The sequence below is a fragment of the Cheilinus undulatus genome, linkage group 20 (assembly GCF_018320785.1).
Source record: "Cheilinus undulatus linkage group 20, ASM1832078v1, whole genome shotgun sequence".
NCBI classification, from domain to species: Eukaryota; Metazoa; Chordata; class Actinopteri; order Labriformes; family Labridae; genus Cheilinus; species Cheilinus undulatus.
In genome coordinates, this window is record NC_054884.1 from 17,031,124 (window position 1) to 17,041,412 (window position 10,289).

Genomic DNA, 10,289 nt, shown 5'->3' on the forward strand with positions numbered 1-10,289 from the left:
TTAATTGGTTGATGACCTCATGTTCGACCAAAATACAATTGGTCGAACAATCGCACGTGCTACTTTAATTGGAAGAATCCATTTTTTGCAGGGGTGAGAAGGGAGACGTCATGTGTTTTATTTTTTCAGTTGTCTGGGGTTACAAAATATAATTTACAAAAAAAAAAAAAAAAAAAACTATGAATATATCTATTCAAATACAATTTACTTCATTCACTTCATTTTGGCTTCATTTTGAATTTTAATTACCAGCTAGATGCACTGACTACACTGTCAGTGATAAGTTTGATGTAGAAATAACATGAAGGTTTTGTTTTTTGTTTTTTTTTTGGTCCATCCCACGACCAATCAATTAATTGATGATCTGGTGCGATTTTAGTTGTAGTTTTTCTTTGGTTGACTACAGCCCTACATGCTATGACATGATATGATGACAAAGACTAACGATGATGATGATAGTGAGCACCTTTGTCAGGACCCTTGTTCCAAGGCAAAGTTCTGGGATCTGCATCTATTAACTCTAACAGAGTGGAGTGGATTTGAAAGGAGTGTTTGTACCCACTTATTGAAATTAGGCCCAAAATTGAACCGTTTGAGACCTTGAAACACAATCATATGCTTTATATGAAGTGACTAAAGCATGGCTTTCTCTCCTTTAGATTTAACTTCATAGTCAGTACTCTGTGTAGGTAGTCCCCATAATCTCTGTTACAAACCCAGTTTGATCCAGGTGAATATGATTGAGGATTTGGTTTACCCATTTTGATAATATGGATGTATGTGAAGATTACTGTTCAACAATGAGTCCAGTCTTTAGGTCATTGCACAGAATCACTAGTGTTACTTCTCTCCAGGATGGGGTCATCACTACAGATTCTGATGAATCATGAAACGTTTTCAGAAGGAATGGTGTTATTATTTATTTTTCTCTTCATAAAACCCAGCGTATCCGTCTGATCCAGGACTTATTTTACAACCCTTTTAAATGGTTTCTAACATTATGTTTCTATACCTAAACCTGTCCTATATTCTCAATAGGTCCTCTTGGTTTTAATATTTTTATTCTCTTTTCTTCTCTTTCCTGTGTTTAATGGTCTGTATAAACAGACTGGCATCAGTCAGCCATTCTCCATGAATACTTTGCAGGCAAGTCAGAAACACTGTTAAGGGTCTTCTTCTGCCAGACAGCAGAGCAGCAGGAATGCAGCAACTAATGGGCATCCTAATACCTGAACTAAACATCCACCAAGAACAGCTTCCTTATAAATCACTGACTCTCATCAGTCACGTGAGACTGCAGGCAAGGACTACTTTTTTGGATACCATTCACAGTTTTTTGGAGGCGCTGAGAGTATTAGTTCATGAATGACAATGAAATAAACCTGACATTAAAAACCATCACATCTGAATCCATGCAACCAAATGTGGTTTGTACCATTTTTTTCCAAGAGATACTCTTTTCTCAAATCATGAAAGATGCAGAATTGTATTTTTGAAGCTTTATTTTCATAGAAAAATAATTTTGTTAAGCTTTCTATAAGAGTGGATGACAATGCCCTGACATTTTATACTGTGAAAATACAGAAGTACATTTTAAACACTTTAAATGCCAATTATTGATTTTTTATTGTAAACACAATACACTGCACGGTGGTCTAGGGGTTAGCACTGTTGCCTAACAGCAACAAGGGTCCTGGTCAGGGCCTTTCTGTGCGGAGTTTGCAACTTCTCCCCGTGCATACATGGCTTCTTTCCAGCTTCCTCCTAACACAAGCTTGTTAGGTTAACTGGTGATGCTGGGAGTATATTTGTTCCTGTGATTGACTGACCAGGGTGCACCCTGCCTCTCACCCGGGTCACAGGGGGCTGCCTGGACATATACAGGGAAGGTGATGTTGTTGGTCTCCATTTAGGACAGAGCTTGACTGAATAACCGTCTGAAAGGAAGAGGAATATGGATGTGAGACTTCCAAGTTTATTGATTGGCATGTTAGTGTGAAGCACACTTGATATTATCCTCATCATCAATGGCCTAGAAACAATTACGGTGCGATATTGAGTGATGTTTATTTACACTGTCTTTAATCAAGGTTAATCACAGATGATTTTAAAACCCTCACTCTGTGACTACATCACACAGGTCAAATGAAAACCAAAACTATCTTCTGGTTTCAGCACTTCCAGAAAAAATAATCAAACAACACATGGAAATTCACAGATGAGTGACAAAATTATGAATCAGTAGCTTTCCACTATTATCTTGAGTGCAAAAATACTTGTTTCCTTTCTGTGATAAATCAGTGGTAGAAGATAACAGAGTAAAGATGCTGCCTTAACTCTACTCTATACCAGGGGATTTGCCCTCATGCTTCTCTGAGAGTTAAAGGTCAGCTCTGAGGCATCACTGCCCTCTGGTGGCTGAAAAATTTCACACTCAAGCAGTTCTATTAACACTGAATCTCACCATGAATACTGTTCATCAGGATTTCAGCCATAAAGAACAAATTAAAAAAGAGGAGTGTGAGGGAAGTATGTATAAATTTTGTATTGGTGATGCTGGGCTGTACCTGACAAGTTTGAATTTGCGTTTGACGGTTCTGGAGGCTGCAGGACATCAGCAGGACTGCTCCTCATCAGAGATAGTCTGGGTTGGCCAGGTTAGAGCATTCTATTAAACATAATACATTCTCTGTGTCAGCAGTTATTCTTGTGACCAAAATCAAGCTGAGAAGCTTTACTATGTATAGATGATTTAAAGAAAAAAAGAGTTTGACATACCAGGTCAAGTTTAGGTTGCTTTGTTGTCTCAGGCTCAGGGCTGCGAGGTTTCTTGTTTCTTGGAGAAGGACAAGACTTGACTTCTTTTCCCTCTTTGAGTACAGAACCCGGACAGGACTCTTTGAATGTGTTTTGGCTCTGTTCTTTTTCATTTTTAAACCTTTTAGTTGAGGTTTGATCTAGAACAGGAAGCTGCGTCTTTGTTCCTTGTGGTACCACAGCGTGTGATACATGTTGGACTGGTCTGGAAACCTCTTTCCTCTCATCAGGAAGCCAGGTCAGGTCTTCTCTCCTCATATATCGACCTGTTAGTGTGATGTCCTCAGTACACATATTGCTACGTTTCGCACATTCAAAAACTGCAGCAACACAAGTTAAAAGGTCATGAATGTCACAGAACATTAACCCAATTTACTGTATTGTTAAAGGGATATTATAAAAAACACACACCATGAGTTCTGTATGACTGGAACTCAGCGTCAAGGTCCACATTCCTGAACTTATACATGTCCATGTTAAGGACTAGTCCAATCAGCCAACGTTTGGTGATTCTGAAACAGACAGAGACCAATGAGAGGACAAGAAAAACAAAACATAAATACCTTTTGGGTATCACAAGCATTTTTGGCCTAAAGGCTAATTCTCAAAGCAGCTTCTGGTCATTTTTACAATGTAATCATAGAACCATGACTTACTTTCCATCACTAGTTTGGGATGGACAGGACTGCAGGTTCACACGGGCCTGAGAAATTTGCCAGTTCTTCTCCATGAATCTCACCAGGTGTTTGATTTTAGAGGCACACAGGCAGACCCTGAAGAACAAAACATGATTTTCATAAAGACAAAAGCAGAGCAGTAGCTGGAATACAATATTAAAACTTTCTTTCAAAGAGACCCAAAGATGTGAGATTGTCTTAAGGTTGGCCTCTCATGTCTTCGCTGTGTACTCACCATTTGGGATGGTGCTCCTGTGCTGATGAAGTCAGTTCCACCACAAAGAAATGTCTTAAAAAGTAAAGAGACAGAACAATTGTACAAGGCTGGGGTCTTACTAAACTATACTGTATAATTCTTATTTTCATCTTACTTATTATCAAAGGAATTTATGATCCATATTTTAAACAGGGTAAGCTGCAAATGTCTGATTTTGTATGTGTCTAGCTCAATTTTTGTGTATTTCAGGTTCAATCTCAGAAGCGTAATTATAAAAATCTCCACCAGGGTCTGTAAATTACTGCTCACTATCTGCTGTTAATCATATCATTATCCCTACGATAAACACATGCTGTCTATTCTGATCCTATGATGGTTAAAATCTTGTCTAATAGAAAATAAACAGTATCATTACAAAGAGCTCCAAACACAGTTCATGTTTATTCAAACAGGACAATTTAATAAAAGCAAACAAGGTCACAGATACTTCAGATTCATCTATATGTCAAGTCCAGAGGAACAAATGTGAGTCAGACATCACACATTACAGTCCTTAACTAATTCAATTGGTCATCAATCCATTTTATCCACAATTGAGCATTTATTAGTCTATATTTTCAATCATAATGATCTCCAGATCCATGAAACAATAAATATTCAACGGTTTTATTTGGTTCAAACATTCAGGTCTGATGTTCAATAATATTCAAATCCACACAAACACAAAGAGTCCATGTCATGATTGTAAAAAGTCAGAACAAGTCCATATTTTACAGCAGTACACGAAAAACAATCCACCAATAAATAAAACAGCAAAAAAAAAAAATGTTTTTGCACTTTTACAACATAACAGGCACAGCTATCCAAAAACTCAAGTAAGACACAAATATGTTCAATTTTTACACCAAACACATTTCAGTTACATGAATTTTAAAAGAAACAAAATACACGTCCATACATAATTCATGACAGCACAATATTTGATTGAGTCTACAAAAGTCATAGTAATACACAAAACAAAGTGCATAAATGTTACTTAATGTGAATAAAGTAATTTATTTGTGACAGAACACAAAACAGCAGAGTACATTCAAATCAGCAATAGAACAATCTGCTTACATCCAACCTTCAGCTTTAGTCTTATCATTCGACATCACATTTTCTTCAGTTTTATCAAGTAATCAGAGATAGATGTACATGTGATACTGGCCTACCCATGGAATTGGCTGGACCCTGAAAAAACAGTGAATGGGCCCTTCCAAGTTGTGATTCATTGATAGTATAAATGGGTGTGTGTTGGATCAGTAGCATTGGTGCTAGCACCCTGGCTTACAGTTACTTTTTATGGGGCTAAAAACTGTGTCAAAAAGCTCTTTTAACACGTGTTTTGTAATGCCCTCTGTCAGGTTTTCACAATCTGACATTCAAACAGCACTATCTCAGTAAATATCTCACTAGATAAACGTGATTGATTGAAAAAGATCAGAAATTTGGGCTGTAATTTCTCTGAAGGAGTTGATCCTGAGGTTAGACCACTTCAGGGCCACTGTTGTATAAAGTAGTGTGTATTTGAGATTTTATACTGGTAAATCTTCATGTTCCTTATTGGACTAAATAATACATACTTGTACTGATCTACAAAGTTGAATGTTTCAAACAGTTTGGACCACTCTTCTTTCTTTTGCCAGATCGTTCCAGTGATGATAAAGCCTGTAGTAGAGGAAAAGAAAGTGTTTAAATCTTGAGTTTTTTGTATTCAGGATTTGTAGAATTAAAGCAGCAACCAGTCCGACATAGTTTCCTGGCACCTTAATCCCAAATAAAAGCAGATTTTTGGAAACCTGACTGAGTGATTTAGTATCAGAGAAAGAAAACACTCCTTCGGTGATTTAAGACACAACATAGATCAATGTCTACTAACCTCGCTTTATCTCCTCCTTTATCACCCCTACAGTGGAGGGTGTCACGTTGAATGTGGTGTTCTGATTTGGGTATGCTGGAGTGATGACTGGCATTATGTCAGAGCGGTCAGCCTTGCTTTCCTGGAAATGCAGATAAAAGACACCATTTTCATGTTACCTATTACCTTTAAGGAAATGTGACGATAGAATGGCAGACAGTTTTACACTTGCAGCTGAAAAAGCAAATAGAAGCTCTGCTGAGGACTTACCCTCGGATTCCACACAGAGAAACCAAAACCAGGGTCTACTGTTCTCTTTAGTGTAATTGGGAGTGGCCACCTCCTGATGGAAAATGGAAAATTTTCAGATCATCTCATTCTCTAGAGCATTTCTTAGAAAATCTTAACATGCAAAACAAGATTTTATCTCGTCACATTCATTGTCAAGTAAGATCTATTTCTATCTAAATGAATATCAGAAATAAGACAACTCACCAATTACTGTAGACCATGAAAAATTTGGCCACCACAGTTGATGTTGAGGCTCTTGGATACATTTGGCAAACTCTAGCCACCAGTATTGCCCATGATACTCCACCCAGGAAGCCCATCCCGTGGGAGTAAATGCTGCGGCCTGATGAGGCAGAAGAAGAAAAGCAGACAAAGGTTTGAGATCTCCACTTCACTGTGTTCCTGTAAGGCCTGTTCTGATTTGGATTAACCAACAGACAACTTGAACAGATATAACTGCTTTACATGATTTCTGATGTATTTTTTTGTTTCCTCTCTATAAGTTTGTAGCTATTTCATCTTTATGAGATGCCAAAACAACATGAGATGGATCAGCATTTTCAAAACTGGGAATTTGAATGGACCACTGCTGCTTCACTTTTCTCTCTTGTTGCAGCTTTGGGTTAAAGACTTTCTTTTCAAATTCATTTTGTGGATCAACAAAGCAGCGATTATACAATTGTTTAACAAATAGCATCTAAGTATCAAAGTATTAAGATTTTTGACAACTTTGTTGTTGCCAACAGGTCATGATTTCAGATTCAGTCAATGGCTTTCACTTTAACCCTTTAAAACCTATGGGATCGCCAGCGCTCCCATTTGCATATCTATTTTCAACCATGGGTAGAATTGTAACCAAATGAGATAGAGCAATAATTCTTTTTGCATATAAAACCAGAGGAGTAATACTAACATAACACACATTCAATGTGTTCCAGAGTTCTGTTTCCTTCTAGAAATATCCTTCCTTCTTTTGCAGAAATGTAGTACAAAGCACACACATCAAAAACAATGTAATATAATATAATTTGGGCTATAAATGTGTTGTTTTCGTGCAGGTTATGAGTCGCACTTGTTATAGTTTGAATATGGTCTTTTGCAAACATATGCATGCTCAGAAGTATCTGGCACACTTAGAGATTTGATTTCACTACTGTAAATAGTTTATTTCTTATAAAGATGATGTCTTTTTGCAAGTTGAGCACAATTTCATTTTATTTTCCTTTTAGCCACAGTGTACAAAGATCAGTTTATTTAAAAAATGAAGTTATGACCATACTCAAAATATTTTTTTGTAGTTTAAAAATGATCTTGTGCAACTTTTTTACAATCACTACTTTGAGGGATACAGCCATGACATCACTGTATTAAGGAAAATGTGCAAAAAAACAAAAAACACTTTTAATTTGTCTAGTGTTTTGTTGCACTTTTGAGCAATTTAATTAGTTACTGTAGACTTATCACATTTTAAGGGTTATATCAATGTGTAGCCAAATAAATTACTCCAAAAAATGGCACTACAGCATGTAAAAATGGAAAGACATGCTCTGGAGACCTTGTTCAATGCTAGAAAAGGGTTAAATGTTTTTATGTTTATGTGTCATTATGGTTACATGACAAACTTCTAAATATGCATCAATCTGTTCACACAGGGAAAGCTTAGCTGGATGTTTTGGTGTAACTCACGTTTAGCCCACAGCTTGATGGTTCTTAAAGCCAGTTGAAAGGTGGAAACATCTGGCACACTTTTCAGGATCTCCTCAGTGGTCCTGTAGCCTTTAACACAAAAATAAGGGAAGGTCAACATAGCCACCGTAAAAATGATCATCTAAATATCCACAGAACAGTCTGGTAATCCAGGTCTTCATCAGATACTTACCATTAAGACTCCTGACACACACTGGATCCATGCCTTTAACAATGTCGTCATCCAGGAGGTCTATGTCCTCAGGTATGCTCTGCTGTCCCAGACGGGTATAAACTAAGCCCACCTAGAATGTAACAAGAACCCAAAGGAGTGACTACAATGCATGCAAACAAAACTCAAACTTAGAAATACAGATGAATGTGAGTTTTCCTTTTTATCTTGGCTAACTTACCTCGATCCCATCAAAGATGAACTTCAGCAGAGGAATGACAGCACCTTCAGTAGACTAAAGAAACAACATGTAAGTAGCTTGTACAAGGAAAGAACATTTTTTGAATTACATGCACTGGATTGCTTCTATGGCTTACATTAAGGTATTTAATTTCTTCCTGAGTTTTAAGCTTCTCATAGAAGGAGCTGAAGAAGTCCTTTCTCTCAAGAATTTGAGGGCCAATGCAGACAGCGTCAATATCGGCATCTGTCAAAAGAGCACAGACTCATATGAATGCAAAGTCCTCGTCATAATGTAACAATAGAGTAAACCAATCTCTTCTTTTTAAGATGTATTTAGGCTTTTATGCCTTGATAAGATAAAGCACAGTAGAAAGAGGCAAATATTGATGAGGGTGCACAGACGTAACCACTTAGCTACCAGCACCCCACAAGGTTCATAATTCCTAATATGCTTTTAAAATAGGAAGGGAAACAGCTGCATACCTTTACTGTGAGTTCTCAGACGGTAAGAGCCAAAAGGAAGGACCTTGCCTCTAGCATTAGCTTTAACCTCTTCAAGCAAATTCTAAAATCAAAAAAAGTTGTTTGAAAAACATGCAACCAAATGTTTTCAACAATGAGACAGCAATGCAGGTATCAAATAGGAAAGATGCCTTACCATATATTCACACATTTCAGTGATCCATTCTTGAAAGAGCAACTCCAGTTTGTTGACAATCAACCCCCTGCAAATCAAACATAAAGAGCATTTACAATCAAATGTATTTTTTATATAGAATATGCACAATTTCTTCCATTTCTGATGATCCAAACATTTTTATTGACTCAAACAAATGTCAATTTTTTAAACTAACTTAGCTAAGTGCCAGAAAAGCAGGTGTGTTTTTTAACATTATAAAAATGTCATGTAAAAGATGTGTCACACCTGTGCTCAGAGAGCTCAGAGCCCTCATCCTCAAAGACATCAAACGAGTCCAACAGTTGAACCAGATTTTTGGTCTGGATCAAGTCCTCCTCTTTAGGCAGAGACTCACTGATGGGAGGAGTAACACCTAACCAGGTGTGGGGAGCTTGGTTCTGAGAAGTTTTACTGAAAAGTGACATTAATATGTTAGTGAAAAGAAAAATCACACAGCAGTCATGACTAAAAATTACAATCTAACTAAGAAAACAGTTAAAGCAAAACTGGCAGTTTACTGCAGATTTATGGTTGGCAGTTTTCAGGCTTAAATGTTTTAAAAGCAATAAATAAACAAGTCAGGTACTCACAGAGACATTATAGTCGAAGTTCAGGAAAAGTTTGCTAAATGCACCAACTCAGAAATGTCTTATTTGCTGCTCTCTCTGTGTGTCTGAACGCAAAGAGAGCTATGTTTGGAATTGTTCTGGTTTAAGAACGTGTTAGAATGTTCGGATCCTTTCTAATGGCGTTACAGTCCATTGTAGAACAAGACGAAAGATCCGAAGTTCGAGAACTACAATTAAATATCGCGATATCTGTGGGATTTGATGCTAGGCTTTACAGTTATATTGATGTCTTATTGAATCATACAACCTTGTGTTCTATGAAAAGGGCCAAGCTCAGCGCAGTGTTTCTGCCTGTCTTATAGCTCTTATAACTTTACTGTCTTGGGTAGAAATAGCAAATCGTTTCCATCAAAAGAAACTCACCATCACCTGTTACCCATGCACAGACAGGCCCCTTGTGGAAGGGTACACTCTACGCTCCAAGAAATTCCTCCTCCTTTATAAAGACATTGAAAGACAGAAGAGGAAGCTCAGTATTTTCAAAGTGCAAAATGGAAACCTCTGTAGTAAACTGGCATTTTAACACAACTCTGGTTCAGTTATTTTTGACCACTTGTTACCACTTGTTTTCTTTGACACATTTCTTTCATTTTTCTTGCTGAACTGCATAACAGAAAACAGTGATAGCGTGTTATGATTATCAGAGCTGTCAAAAGTCAATGTGTTTGTCCAGTCAGATAGTAGCAGTAGTAAAATATTGGCATCATTACCATAAGAATCAGGCATGCAGAGGCTACAAGCAGCCTATAACCATGCACCGAGGTTGTTACTTAGGAGGACAAGATGGTGCAGCAGGGACCCTGTCATAGGTGAGAGAGGCGTGATCTACGCTTAAGGGGGCGCCAACGTGAGCCATGAACATTTTGAATTTATTTATGTGATCCAACCTTTATTTAACCAGGTAGTTATTTGAGATTAAGATTTCAAGACTGCGTGAAACGGCGTTCAAAATAAAACAGATAGAGCAGCTAAGTGTCA

General features: G+C 37.4%; 1 protein-coding gene across 1 annotated transcript; it reads right to left on the reverse strand.

Annotated features, from left to right (window-relative positions):
* Nucleotides 1–1,783: 1,783 nt before the first annotated feature.
* LOC121528592 (poly(A) polymerase type 3-like) lies at nt 1,784–10,173 on the reverse strand. Its single transcript, XM_041816106.1, has 18 exons — nt 10,082–10,173; nt 8,929–9,093; nt 8,662–8,728; nt 8,487–8,568; nt 8,138–8,247; nt 8,002–8,055; nt 7,782–7,893; nt 7,589–7,678; nt 6,107–6,245; nt 5,882–5,954; nt 5,633–5,753; nt 5,337–5,421; nt 3,730–3,783; nt 3,474–3,590; nt 3,229–3,329; nt 2,779–3,137; nt 2,350–2,418; nt 1,784–1,870 (listed from the first exon to the last, which is right to left on the reverse strand). Exons 1-18 carry the CDS (start codon nt 10,171–10,173, stop codon nt 1,784–1,786), a joined length of 1,977 nt encoding a protein of 658 aa, XP_041672040.1.
* Nucleotides 10,174–10,289: the final 116 nt, after the last annotated feature.

What these genes read in the sequence shown, in the direction of transcription:
- LOC121528592 (XM_041816106.1), bottom strand. Translation starts at nt 10,173, where the DNA reads ATGTTCATGGCTCACGTTGGCGCCCCCTTAAGCGTAGATCACGCCTCT. An exon ending in AAGAAATTAAATACCTTAAT is followed by an intron (nt 8,056 to 8,137) that starts GTAAGCCATAGA and finishes TTGTTTCTTTAG; the next exon opens with TCTACTGAAGGTGCTGTCAT. An exon ending in GTGTGTCAGGAGTCTTAATG is followed by an intron (nt 7,679 to 7,781) that starts GTAAGTATCTGA and finishes TTTGTGTTAAAG; the next exon opens with GCTACAGGACCACTGAGGAG.